Raw genomic sequence first — 13,229 nt, 5'->3', positions numbered from 1 at the left:
GTTTGGTTCAGATGGAAAGCTGACACTACCTTAGTCACACATTAAGGGAGTATGGTCTAAGGGAAACCTTGTCTTTATGGAAGACCATGAAAGGAGTATCAGCCAGGAGAACTTGAAGTTCTGAAGCCCTCCTTGTGGATGTCACTGCCACCAGAAATGCTGTCTTCATAAACAATAAAGGTAGAGAGGTTGTAGCCATAGGTTCAAAGGGGGTTTAAACATTCTATCAGTTTGAAGAGGACTATATTGAGATCCCATACAGGATCAGATGCAGGAGGGTAAACACTGACTAGATCTTTCAAGAATCAGGAAAAGGGAGGGTGAGAGAAAATGGAAACCCTCTCTACTGGCAGATATAGTGCAAAAGTGGGAGCCAGGCGCACTCTCGCAGAACTAATTGAAAGACTTGATGATTTCAAGTGCAACAGATAGTCCAGCACATGTGTAAGGTCTGTGAGATGGGGCAATAATTATTGAAATTGCACCCAAATTGAAAATCTCTTTCACTTTGCTACTCTAGTGTGGATCTAGTGGATTTTTTTTTCTGCTGCTCACCAAGATGGCCTGAACCTCTCGGGAGCACAATTTCTGATGAGAATTCAACTGTAGATCAATCATGCTGTATGGTGGGGAGACTGGAGATTGAGATGCAGAAACTTGCCCTGGTTCTGAGATAGGAGATCCTCAAGTAGAGGTAAAGTTATCGGTGACTGAATGGAGAGCTGATCTTGATCCATGAACCAATTCTGTCCCTCGCCACACCAATGCCACAAGGATTAATGTTGCTTTGTCTATTTTCAGTTTCCTGAATACCCTCAGAATGAGAGGAACTGGAAGAAATGCATATAGAAAGTGACTGAACTGAAGGAGAAGGAAGGCGACTGCTAAGGAGTGGGGCCTTCTTGGTCTAGTATTGCTCCATTACTCCTTTAGTCTTAGTGAGGGGTCATCACAGAGTCATTGTTTCATGTGCATAGATTCCACAGGAGGATAGCTTCCCAGCATAGCTGAGATGATCTTTCACTTCCCTACTTGTTTAGATAAAACATGGCAGTGGTGTGTCTTTAAAAACTTGTTTCATAATGTTTGGACATAACATCTTGCAGGCCTAACAAATAGCATGGAGCTCCAGCACATTTATGTGGAGTGAAACTTGATGAATTGACCAGAGACCTTGTGCCTGTTGTTGACTGAGATGGGCTCCCCAATTGGCAGATGCATTTGTTAGCAGAATCATGGTTGGTTTCATGGATCCAGCCAACAATACAGTGTCTGAAACACTCATGCAAGTACACAAATCCAGATGTCCAGAGGAAGCTGGGAGAGATGCTATACTGAAAAGAGCCAGGCCTGCAAACAAAAAAGGTGAAACCTGGCATGCAGAATTACTATGTGCATAAGGCTATGCGGCCCAGGAGCGGTAAGCAGGCATGCACCATTGTTGTTGGGTTGGACTTGAAGCTCTCAGAAAGAGAGGCTATAAAGTGAAACCTTTCCCTTGAAAGGTAAGCCTTAGTGGTCATGGTGTAATAGAAACGTAATGAAATTTAATAGCGCAAAGTGCAAGGTCATGCACTTAGGGACTAACAACAAGAAATTCAGACAGAGCTGTGTTGTTGAAGTGATCGACTTTGGCTGGCGTTGGGTTACAAATCACTTTACATATTCATTTCATTTGAATGCAGGGGCAATGAAATGTTGTTATCCCTATTGCGTGAGAAAAGCACAGCAGAACTGTGCTCAGTCTGTCCTGATTGAGCAGGTCACCATCAACTGAACTGAACTCGGTAAGCAGGGGGATGGGATGCCAGACCCCTGTGAAAGACAGTGGGAGTGAGGACAGATGTCCCTGCCAGGAGGTGGGGCTCTGCCCACTAACCTGTCCCTCCCCACTATTCAAAGATAGAGCTAATTAAAGCTCCATTCGGAGTCTTTTGTTTTGTTAAGTGATCATTAGACCTGAAATCACTTGTTGTGGGACAGAGTTCCTACCCAGCTTCAGCACTGAGGTTCACCCACTAGGAACTAACAGTCACTGAGAGCTGAAAATTGCTGAGAGTTAGGAAGAACCTCAAGAGAACAACCAGCAGAGGCCACAGTAGAGAAGCCGGTGGTGGAGGAGCAGCCAGCAGAGCAGGAGGAGCGGTCAGCGGAGTGGAGCAGTCAGTGGAGTAGAGCGGCTGGACAGTGGAGCAAGCAAGGTGCCTTCTTCCCTTCTCCCCCAACCACGGTGGGGGTGAATTCTGCAGCTGCATCTCTGAACTCTGGGTCTGCAGTGACTAAGGACAACTATGAGCAGGGTGCTGTGAAGGGAAGAGCGCATCAAAGGAACTTCTGGTTGCTGCACTAAAGAACCTGAGGCAAAAGGATCCTGCTCGATGTACTCTGGGGTGGGTGTTTTGCTCAAGTTTTATGCTTAAGAATCCTGCTTGTGGCATTTTCCCAAGTAAATACTGTGTTACTTTCCCCCTTTTAATAAAAGTTTATTTCTTATACTTAGGGTATGTCTACACTGCCAGCTCCATGGAGATCGATGCAGTGGGGGTCGAATGAGTGGGCTGTGGAGATCTGCCCAATCGATCCCGAAAGTGCTCACTGGTCAATGTGATTAATCCACCTCCCCGAAAGGAGTAAGGCTGCGTTGACCGGAGGGCGTCTCCCGACAACGCAGTGCAGTGAAGTGAAGACACTGCGGTATGGTAAAGTAAGTAAGTCGACTGGAGATACGCAAGCTACACTACGTAGCTACAGTATGTAGCTTGCATATCTCCCGTTGACCACTGGCGGCAGTGTAGACCAGTTCTCAGTCTTTGTGGTTGTGAGAGGGGAGATGTAGTCTCTAGGGGCACCCAAGGGGATGTGTGTAATTGTCCCAGGTTACTGGATGTGGGCTCGAGCCTGTTTTGTGTTGTATTGTTGAAAAGGAACCCCTAAGTATTGAACCCAGCCCTTGTTGCTGCCAACTCCGATTGACAGAAGGGTTACATAAACTTCAACGCACAATTTGTACTGATTTCAGTTTGGATTGTCACTAAGCAATCAATGTACAATTCTAGTCAGTGACTTCTTTAGCATTTCCAGACATTTTGACCTTTTTTAGAGGTGGAGTCATGGAAAACACCTGGACACTTTTGTGGAACTACTGATATCTCTTGGGCTGCCACATCATTAATATTGAAGTTGATGTCAAGAGTAGTTTAGCTGTAGAAGTGGGGAAGGAAAACGACTACTTTAAATATTTGGTTATGCAAAATGTAAATGTTGCTACTGCCAAAGAATTATTAATTATGTTGTTTGTCTTTTCTATCCTATAGACACTCAGATTTTTATAACTATGCACAAAAATGCATCTGGGATATGTGTTTGTGAAATTACCATAAGTACATGCATATCTGCAATGCTGTACACACAGATGGCCCATTACCCATTTAGCTGGGCAGTTGAACTTGTATGTTTAAATATGTGGTCCTAGTATTCTTTGCACTGCTTGAAGCCTCCTAAATTTATTTTTGCCTGTTGTCTGAAAAATGATAGCATTATGCATGATTAAGATGTTGATGCTGGTTACACTGTGATATCAGGCTGTCTGCTAACTGGTAGCCTTTGGCCTGCTCTACAGTACAGGATCAGGTTGATGCAAGGCAGCTTATGTCAACCTAACTATGTATGTGTCTACAGTAAAAGTTTGCTCCCGCTGATGGAACTGCCCCACTACACTGATTTAATAACTCAATCTCCATGAAAGGCATAGTTAGGTTGACACAGTGTCAGTGTAGACACTGCATTGCTTACACTGACTGTTACTGGCTTTCAGAGCTGTCCCACAATGCCCCACACACTGACAATACAATCAATTCAAGTGTTTCTAGTGAGGATGTGCACCACTGACACAAGGAGCAAAGTGTAGACATGCACAAGCGATGCAATTACTGCGGTGGCTGTATGCCGACGGAAGTTAGGTCAACTTAATTTTGTAGTGTAGACATGCCCTTATACGCTAAACAGATTTAGTCAGTGAATGGAGTCACATCCTTGTCTCCATCAATTCACATTTTATTGTGGTCCGACAGTTTAGCAGAATTAACAGTCCTTATGTTTAGGACACTTGAAATTTTAAGGGAGTTGTAGGTAAGTACTGATGGCAGAACCACACTATCTACTTTACTTGATTCAGTGCCAGATATATTACTTTCAACAGTGCTAAATTCAGTCACAAATTAAAAAAAATCCACCTTTTAAAGACACTGGGCTTGATTTTTCACATATGCTGAGCACCCACAACTCCTATTAACCATAGTTTCAGTTATATGTGCTCAGTCTTTCTGAAAATCAGACACATTGTTGATAAAATGTATGTATAGATTTTAAGTATCAATTCTGTAACAGCCAGTACAAACAGATGTAGAAAGATATGCCCTACACAGTTTTATTTATGTTACAATAATGCCTACAGGTCCTGATTGAGTTGGTGACTGATTATGCTAGGTACTATATCGATAACCATGACTGTTGTTTAAAAATTTGCACTACAGTTGTGCCATTGTGCTGGGCACCGCACATACACATAATAAAAGATAGTTCCTGTCCTGAAGAGCTTATGATTTAAATAGATAATATGGACAAAGTGTGGCTAAAGAAATGATGAGCGTGTTAAAAAAGGATAGGTAAGTTGCCTAATTTTCAGTCCTGTGCTTCAGCTACTAAATTACACTGCATCTTTGCATGCTGTCCTTTATGTAGTATATTTCTTAACCTTAAAAGATGAGATGCTGGGCTTGGAGCTAACTTTTCAAGGGAAAACACAATATCTTTTGCACTCCCAAGACCCTTCTATAAGTATGCACATTTGACAAATGTACCCCCATGCACCTGTTTGCACTTACAATTATCAAGTTTGCATACACGACTTCATGGGTAAACTCCTGTAAGCCTCCTGGGGTGAAGACTGTCTTTTTGTTCTGTGTCTGTAGAGCACCTTACACAGTAGGATCTTGATCCATGACTGGAACCCCTCGGTGTTACAGTAATACAAATAATACTCATTTTACTCTCCTTTAAAAAATTGTCAATCATGCTTTATTGACCCACATGTAGATGTAAAGTAGGATCACTCTGACCTACTGAGTTAGTCTTTGTTTGACAGTGGTTTGGAACTGGAACAAGAGGGAGGGGGGTTGATACTGCTCAGAACTGTGGTGTAATGACAGATCTGTAAGGGGATGTTCTACTTTCATGAGTACTAAACTCTCTCATGTTATTTTTAGAAAACATATATAATGGTGGAGGGATGCTTTGTCTTTTCCTTCTTCTTTCAGTAATAGAAGTGCCAGCACCAAAAGCACGGTGTCATGTGATCATTTAAACAAGCAGTCATTTGTGCTAGTGATTGATGTTCTCCAACCCAGCCGAAGTGTCTAAATGCCTGGTAGTGACCTTGTGGCTGAGCTGAGAGTGTTGAAATTTAACCATTTAAAATCCAAACATTTTCTGTTACAATCTTTTAGATTTAAAAAAAAAAAAAATACATTTGTATGCAAGCAGGTATACAGAATAGGAATATTTATATACCTAAATAACACTGCAGAAAAAAGGGAAACAAGTGTAACTTTAAACATAGCAAATGTTACACATCATTCAGAATTTCAGATGAAAACACACAAGAACAGATGTGTCTCTTAAGACGGACAATTCAAAGTTGCATATCCCTCTCTAGAAAGTTAGCAGTAATTGTAACAGAAATAAACTTTAGTAGTTATTTTGACATTCATTGTAGAAAACATGGCTTTTGTTCCATGGTTGCCATTTTATGGTTTGCTTTCAGTGTTTCATTTTGTGACTCTTTTCCTGAAGATGTTCTCTCTCCCCATTTGTTTTCTTAATTTTTTTTTAAAAAATCTAAAAGCTAAAATATTCACAAGCATTATCTACCCAACAACAAGATCAGTGTTGATATCAGTGCTAGTTACAGCGTGTATAAGACTGGTTGTTTGTCAGACTCACAGGTGGTCATGGAATCTGACTGTATGGATGCTATTGACTGTATGGATGCTAAAAGTGAACCTATGCAAAGTGCATCCACTTCAGAGACACGAGCAGGTCTGAATAATTAGACAGGGTGGAACCTGAACATATTCAGATGTATGACTGAAACAGAGCCAACTAATGCAGTCAGCTAATTCCCTACTGTACAGAGGAAGGATGGTCTAGTGGTTACAGTGCTAGCCAAGGATTTGGGGACCTGAGTTCAATTCTCTCCTGCCCCACAGACATCCTTTGCTACCTTGATCACTTAGGGGATGTCTGCGCTGCGTCGGGTTGCATGGATCAATGTAATGGGATTGATTTCATGGGGCAGTGGAGACCTGCACAATTGATCCAGGAACCGCTCTGCGGTCGACACATTAAATCCATCTCTCCAAAAGGAGTAAGGGTGCGTCGACGAGAGGGCGTTTTATTGTTGATGCAGTGCAGTGGAGATGCTGCAGGCAGGGACTGTAGCTTGCATATCTCCCGTCAACAACCGCTGGCAGTGTAGACCAGGCTTTAGTCTCTCTGTGCTTCAGTTCGCCATCTGTAAAATGGACACAATAGTACTTTCTTACTTCATGAAGGTGGATGTTAGGAGAAACATGTTAAAGACTGTTAACACTTAGATGTTATGAAAATGGAGGCTACATAGTTACTTAAGGGTAGTAATTTTTTTAATAAACTAGACAATATGGCAATATTTATACATCTCCATAGATGTGGTAGTATAATGCATTAGCAGAACGCTCTTGTTCACACCCTGAAGAAAGTATCCATGCAGAGTTAGAACTAGCGAAGGCCTGGGAATGGTGACCCGCCCTGTGACTGGAAGTGGCAAACTATCATCCTACCTCAGACATACCACCAAAACAAAACCAGAGATTATGTTTAGATTTTATTTTACTCCTATTTTATTTAGATTTTATTCCTGCTTATCAACATTGCTTTAGGAAAAGAATGGACCATTTTACACCTACTTGATGCAGGTGCAAATGGCAGCACAAGGTGTACTGCAGTGACTATCAGGCCCTGTGCTATTTATTCTTCACCCACTCACACTTTGATAAACTGTCTGCCATAATCAGAAAAATCAAATGAGGAAGTGAAACAAGTATGAGGAAAAACTGGAACGTGAATGATTTAAAAAGAGGATTGTCAATCTTTTCCAATACCTCACCAACCTGGGCCACTTGCACGTTGCTAGAACTCATCAGTTTACTCCAAAATATTATCAGTAGGCCCCGTAGGACCCTGTCTAGCCATGGACCTGAGCAATCCCAGGGAATGTAGTGGGACTTCTCGTAGGTATAAAGTTATCAGCAGAAGTGTTTGCAGAATTGGGGTCTTTCTCCTTCGAGCTTTTCTAGGCTTTGGAATGCTGTCGGATCACCCAGACCATCTCCTTGCCCAGGCTGTCGGCCCGGACACAGAATCCCCGTCGGCCAGGAAGAAAAACTGGCCCGGCCCAACCCTTACATTGTGTGCCAGGGCTAGAGCCGGTCACTCGTTAAAGTGAGATTTCCTGGGAGAGCGGGGTCAGGCGAGCCGCGCAGCGCCCCCGTGCCCAGGGCTACGCCCCGCTGGCTTCAGTTGCCACAATGTGATTAGATCGCGTCCGGGGCTGCTTCCACCAGGGAGCCACCTGGGCGATTTCCCCCCCCCCCCCCCCCCCCCCCCCCCCCGCCCCCCGTGCCCTTCCTGCACCGCGCCGTGGCAGGATGGGTCCCAGAGCCCGGGAAGGGAGGCTGGGAGCCCGCGGGGGTGCCCCGCGCCCGATCGACCCTGCCCTGCCCAGTCTGAGCCTTACCCCCGCTCCCATCAGCACCCAGCGCGCCCCGGATCCTCCCCCGCTCCCGCCTCCTCCAGGCCGCCTCCGCAAGGGTTAACGCGAGCAGACGTCAAGGGCAGCCAGCGCCGAGCCCCTTCCCCTCCCCGCCGCCATGTGATCGCGACGCCCGCGGCAGCTGTCCCCGCACCGCTTCGTCCTGCACGCACGGGCTGGGCCAGGCAGCCGTCCGCCGGCCTCCGCTCCGCCCCGCGCGCCCCGCCCCAGGCCAGCGCTACTTTGCTCGGCTCCGGGCAGCGCTGCAAAAAAAAAAAAAAAAGCAGCAGCCCGAAGATGGCGGCGTACCCAGCTCTGTGCAGGCTGAGCCCCGGCATCGCCGCGCGCGGGGTCCGCAGGGAGAGCGCCCGGGCGCTGCTGGCCGCGCAAGCCAAGGTAAGCGGGGTGGGGGCAGAGCGAGCCCCGCCGGCTCTCCGCGAGTCCCGCGGCACCAGCACGTCCTATCGGCATCGCCCCGCAGCGACCGGGCGCCTCGCCTCGCTCGATGGCCTGTTCCCCGCCTTGCGTTCCCGCCGCGGGCTCAGCGCTGCAGCCTCCGCGCGCGCTTCTCCCCTGGAGCTGCTGTAGCAGTGCCCGATTCGCATTCGGGTACAAGATGGCACGTTTCGGCGCTGCCTGGTGCGAGTCCTTCAGCCCATCCCAGCAAGGGCGCCCGGGGCTGACCTTGGGGAGGGAACTAGCTGCCTTCATGATGCCGCACTTTCCTTTCCAGAGCCAGAAGTAAGAATGTCTCCCTCAGATCTGTTCATGCGTTCATTTGGGGCCTGCTTTGGTCTGTCATGTGCGCGAGGCAAAATAACCGTTCTCAGATCTGCTCTGGAAGATGCAGAGTTCTCGGGTCTCTGTGTTGGAATCATGGAGCCCTGGTGATTCGATTTGTTGCTAATGAACTAGGTGTACAGAACTTGAGCTATGAACTTGGTGCAAGACAAGATGTGACTTTTAATACACTTGTGAATAAATTCTTGGCTATTTCCTGAGCCCCAGAATGGCCTTTTCTGCTGCCAGAGACTTCTCATTAAGCAGTATTGATGAAAACACTAGTCTCATCCTTCTCCCTTTTAATACGTTTTAGCGAGCAATATAAACTACTTTCACCATGCCCTTTGATAGCTTTAAATCACTCCGATTTAATGAGTAGTGTGCCTGACGCAATAGGACATGAAAGATGGGGTCTGATCTTGGGGTCAGTTGGAAAAGTAAAAGGGCAATAAAGATTTCTGGGGTTAGAATTCTAGATGCAGGGCCCCTCTCCTGCAAGTTTGAAACGCTTGATTTGGAGCTCTGCATGTAGTGACATTGCAAGATGGGGCCTGTAGTTCTTAATTTGAATTTTTTTTGACATTTTTGAAATATTGATGCATTTATAAGATTTATTTGTAAGTTAAAATATACTATTCATTGTATAACTTCAACATTTTCACAGCTGGAGACTGTAGACCTACAATCTTACCCCACATGCTTCTGTATAGTGCAAACAACAGATGATTTAGTTTAAGAAATCATAAACAGCACTTAACTGAAAACATAGTTTATTTCACCTTGACAAGGCTTCCTAAGATAAGGATTTATATTCACATCTCTATATATCTCCTTTTATATAAGTTTGTGTATGTATTACCAGCTTAACATGTTTGATTTGTAGACCAAATCTAAAACGTGGGGGAAATCTCTTTTATAAAGTTGTGTATGTTATTTACCTTGGATTTCTACCTTCTGTTGTCTTCCCCTGTTTCTTACATTCTGTCTGCACCACTTATTCTGTGCTATTCTCCAGAAGTAGGAAGCAGCTGTTCAGCTAGTTTATCTGGTCAGTGGAAGTCCCTGTTAGTGCACTGCTAGCACAGTATTTTACACCACTGAGACATTACCCAGGGTACAATCTGGATTGTTGAACAGCTATGTCCCCTCTAACTCTCCAGCTTGGGTTCCTTCTACACTGCTTCTCTGGTAGAGCAACCACTCCTGGTCTGCGCATAGGCAGACTCTAGAATCTAAATTACTCCCAGCTGAATTATATGAGTGATCTAGCCAGACACTCCTGAATATATTGCATAGTGACATCAGCAAATTCCCAGTCCCAGACTTGTCCCCAGAAATGTGCGTCTTGTATTGCCCAGCTTTCTCCTTCTGGGCAATACAAGTTCCTAGAAAGTCCATCATTTCATTAATAGAAAATGATATGCACAAACCCTGTTATCCAAAATGTTCAGGAAACTCCACTTCAGTCCAAACACACTAGTTTAGATAAAACAAGATTTATTAAGTATAGAAAGAAAGATTTTAAGATTACAAGTAATGAGGCATAAAAGTCAGAACTGATTACAAAAAATAAAAGATAAGTTACATATTAGTGGTGTTTTAGCAGGCTAAGTGAATTCAAGGCAAAATGTCTCTCTCTCCACAAGCTTTTGCAGTCCTCTTGCTGGCTGAACTCCCTCAGTCAGGACTCATTCCCTCCCCCGCAGTCCAATATCTTTCAAGGTGGTGGTACCGTGAACAGCGAGAAAGGAAGGAGTATTTTGGGGTGTCTCTTCCCATTTCTAGTATTTCTCTTTTCCCTCTGAAGATCATCTACACCTGGGGTTCAGGAGGCCTGGGGGATGGGTACCTCCAGCTGTTTTCTTTGCCAATATCTAAATTTCTGACTCTCAGCCTTCTTCCTGCAAAAGGATGACCTCATGAACGGGTGATAATCCATTTGATTTTGTTAAAACCTGGCTGAGGTGTTGGCTAGCCTTTTTGTCTCTGGGGAGTTGGTTTGAAGCTGTTTCCCCAGATTTGGAACGTGTCGTATATAGCAGACTTTGCATGTAAAGTTATAAAAGTTGTCACACACATTTTACAGGGTAGTAATGTTCAGCAGATTGTGAGTTTACATATGATACCTCACAAGGCATACTTAGTACACAATGTATCATTGACTTGTAAAAAGGGTGAACACGGGTACAGACTCTCACAATCACCCTCCCCTCCCTGGCCCCTTAACAGGTATTGTGAGTGGGGTAGCCCTTTACCTCAGCAATCTCCATCTACTAGAACAGTCCTGTGAGCCTATTAGTTACTATGGGTAGGTCTAAACAGGAAAGAAAAACCTGTGCTGGCTCATGCCAGCTGACTCAGACTCACCAGGCTCGTGCTGCAAGGCTGTTTTGTTGCTATATAGATTTCTGGGTTCGGGCTGGAGCCTGGGCTCCTGGACCCTGCAGGGTGGGTGGCTGGATCCCAGAGCTCAAGCACCAACCTAAGCCTGGAAGTCTACAAAGCAATGAAACAGCCCTGCAGCCCAGGCTCTGTGAGCCTGAGTTCGCTGACACAGGCCAGCTGTGGGTTTTTCTTTGTGTAGACATGCCCTATGTGTAAGATACAGAGCAGTCCTCAAGTTGCTCAAACTTATGCTGGAGGCTAGCCCAGTACCTGGCCAGCCTCAGGGCTGAGGACAGACATTTGTCAGCATGCTTTTGGTAAACGGCAGTTTATTCACATCTGTAGAATCTGTACATTACAAATCTGACACTATTATTAGATGTCACAGCTTGTGTTATATATCAAGGGGATTTACTGAATAACAAATTAAATGCATTTACAGAGACAAGGTGCGTGAGGTAATATCTTTTATTGGACCAACTTCTGTTTATGAGAGAGACAAGCTTTCGAGTTGACACAGAAGAGCTCTGTGTAGCTCAAAAGCCTATCTTTCTCACCAACGGATGTTGGTCTAATGCAAGATATTACCTCACCCATCTTGTGTCTCTAAATGAAATTGTATCAATATTGTATATAAACATAATAGCATAATGTATATGTCATGAATGCTGGGAGAAGCAGAGCAGCCAGAGTTGATCTTTTGGAGGTCCAGGAAGGGCACTGGTTCACAAAAAGGTGTTGGAGCTCAACCCATCTTCCCCTCCAAGCATAAAAATACTTTGTGCTATTTAAACTTCAAACTATTAGAGTACCTTTCTAGTAGATGCAGGCTCCCTCCTACACAATTTATGGGATACTCCCCATTATAAAGCTGTAATACAAAACTTTTTGTTCATGCCATGGGTGTAGTTTAGTGGGAGCTAGAGGGGGCGTTGACCCCTCCTCCCCCAAACTGCAAGCCTCAGGCAGGCGTGAAATTTGACCCTCATGTGAGTCCCCATTGGCCTGACTGGAGCTGCCTTCCCCAACATAGAAGTCATATTACACCTATGGTTCATGTTGATTTCTTTTAATGTTGTTCCAGAGTTGTGGCTGCTATTTCTCTACCAGCAATCATCGCAATACTAAATTCTACACTGATGCTGTGGAAGCAGTAAAAGACATACCTGATGGGGCAACTTTACTTGTTGGTGGTAAGTATTAATTTTACTATCCTTTATAGAGAAAACCTCTTATGCTCTGAGTAGGACACAATCAACCTGAATTTTTTAATTGACTAGTAATAAAAAAATTCTGATACAACACATTTTAAACACTATGTATTGAGGAAATATTTCTTTTTTAACGTAGCATTTCATACTCTCCTATTGATGATTACAAGGGTCTTTTCAGTAAGGAAGAAACTGGATGAGTCTTAGCAGAAAAACTGGGAGATAGGGGAGAGAAAAATTCCTCGCTCCAACTGTCAGTTACAGAAATCTTAGTTGTTACTTAGATGTGCAACATTTTCAGGTGAATGGTCTTTTCAAGTTGCTAATAACCCTTGAAATGGTGAGACAAAACTTTTTTTGCAGTTTGGTAAAATGTAATATTGATTTTGGTGAAAATTGAAAGATGAAAAATTGGAGGCTGGGGAGCACAGATATCTTGCCATCTGTTTGGTACACCTCTTCAGGTACCTCTGATGGCATGAATTTAATACCTTCTAGCATAACAATATCCCTATTTCATCTCTGCCCATCCTCCCAACAGAGCTTAACAGATTGACCCCTGAATGACATATCTCAAAGACAGAAAGAGAAGAAATGCTAACAGTGGGAGGGGAATGGGTGCTCACTGCTCCTGATGTGGGGGAAGAGAGAATGGGTGACCCTGGTGGGGAGAGGGAGAAGGAGGGCATAAGAGCTCCTGGCATGGGATGGAAGGTGGGAAGAGGGACGCACACGCAGCTTCTGGCATGGGGGGAGTGGGGTGGTACCCAGAACTCATAGAATAGGAGGAATATGGAACCCTGTTGTGGAAGGAGGTGGAATGAGGGCGTACATAGATCCCCTGATATAGCACAACCCAGGAATGGGGGACCCTGGAAGAGGGGGAATGAAGGGCACACAGAATCGCTGGAAGATGGAGAAAATGGGGGACTCTGGTTTGGGGGAAATGGAAAAATGGGGGTGCACACAAAGTCCCTGTTAGTAGGAAGGGGGTGGAGAGG

General features: G+C 44.7%; 1 protein-coding gene across 1 annotated transcript in view; it reads left to right on the top strand.

Annotated features, from left to right (window-relative positions):
* Positions 1–7,817: 7,817 nt before the first annotated feature.
* Positions 7,818–13,229, top strand: part of OXCT1 (3-oxoacid CoA-transferase 1) — a 91,450-nt gene continuing 86,038 nt past the window's right edge. Inside the window, exons 1-2 of the mRNA XM_067545575.1 lie at positions 7,818–8,245; positions 12,102–12,210. Coding sequence (XP_067401676.1) covers positions 8,147–8,245; positions 12,102–12,210 — 208 coding nt within the window. The 5' untranslated portion in view covers positions 7,818–8,146. The remainder of the gene's footprint in view (positions 8,246–12,101; positions 12,211–13,229) is intronic.

Source organism: Emydura macquarii, unplaced genomic scaffold, assembly GCF_026122565.2.
Source record: "Emydura macquarii macquarii isolate MOO-44397 ecotype Brisbane River unplaced genomic scaffold, CSIRO-AGI_Emac_v2 contig_1045, whole genome shotgun sequence".
Taxonomy (NCBI): Eukaryota; Metazoa; Chordata; order Testudines; family Chelidae; genus Emydura; species Emydura macquarii.
Note: the sequence above shows the minus strand (reverse complement) of the source record. Positions and strands in the feature narration are given on the sequence as shown.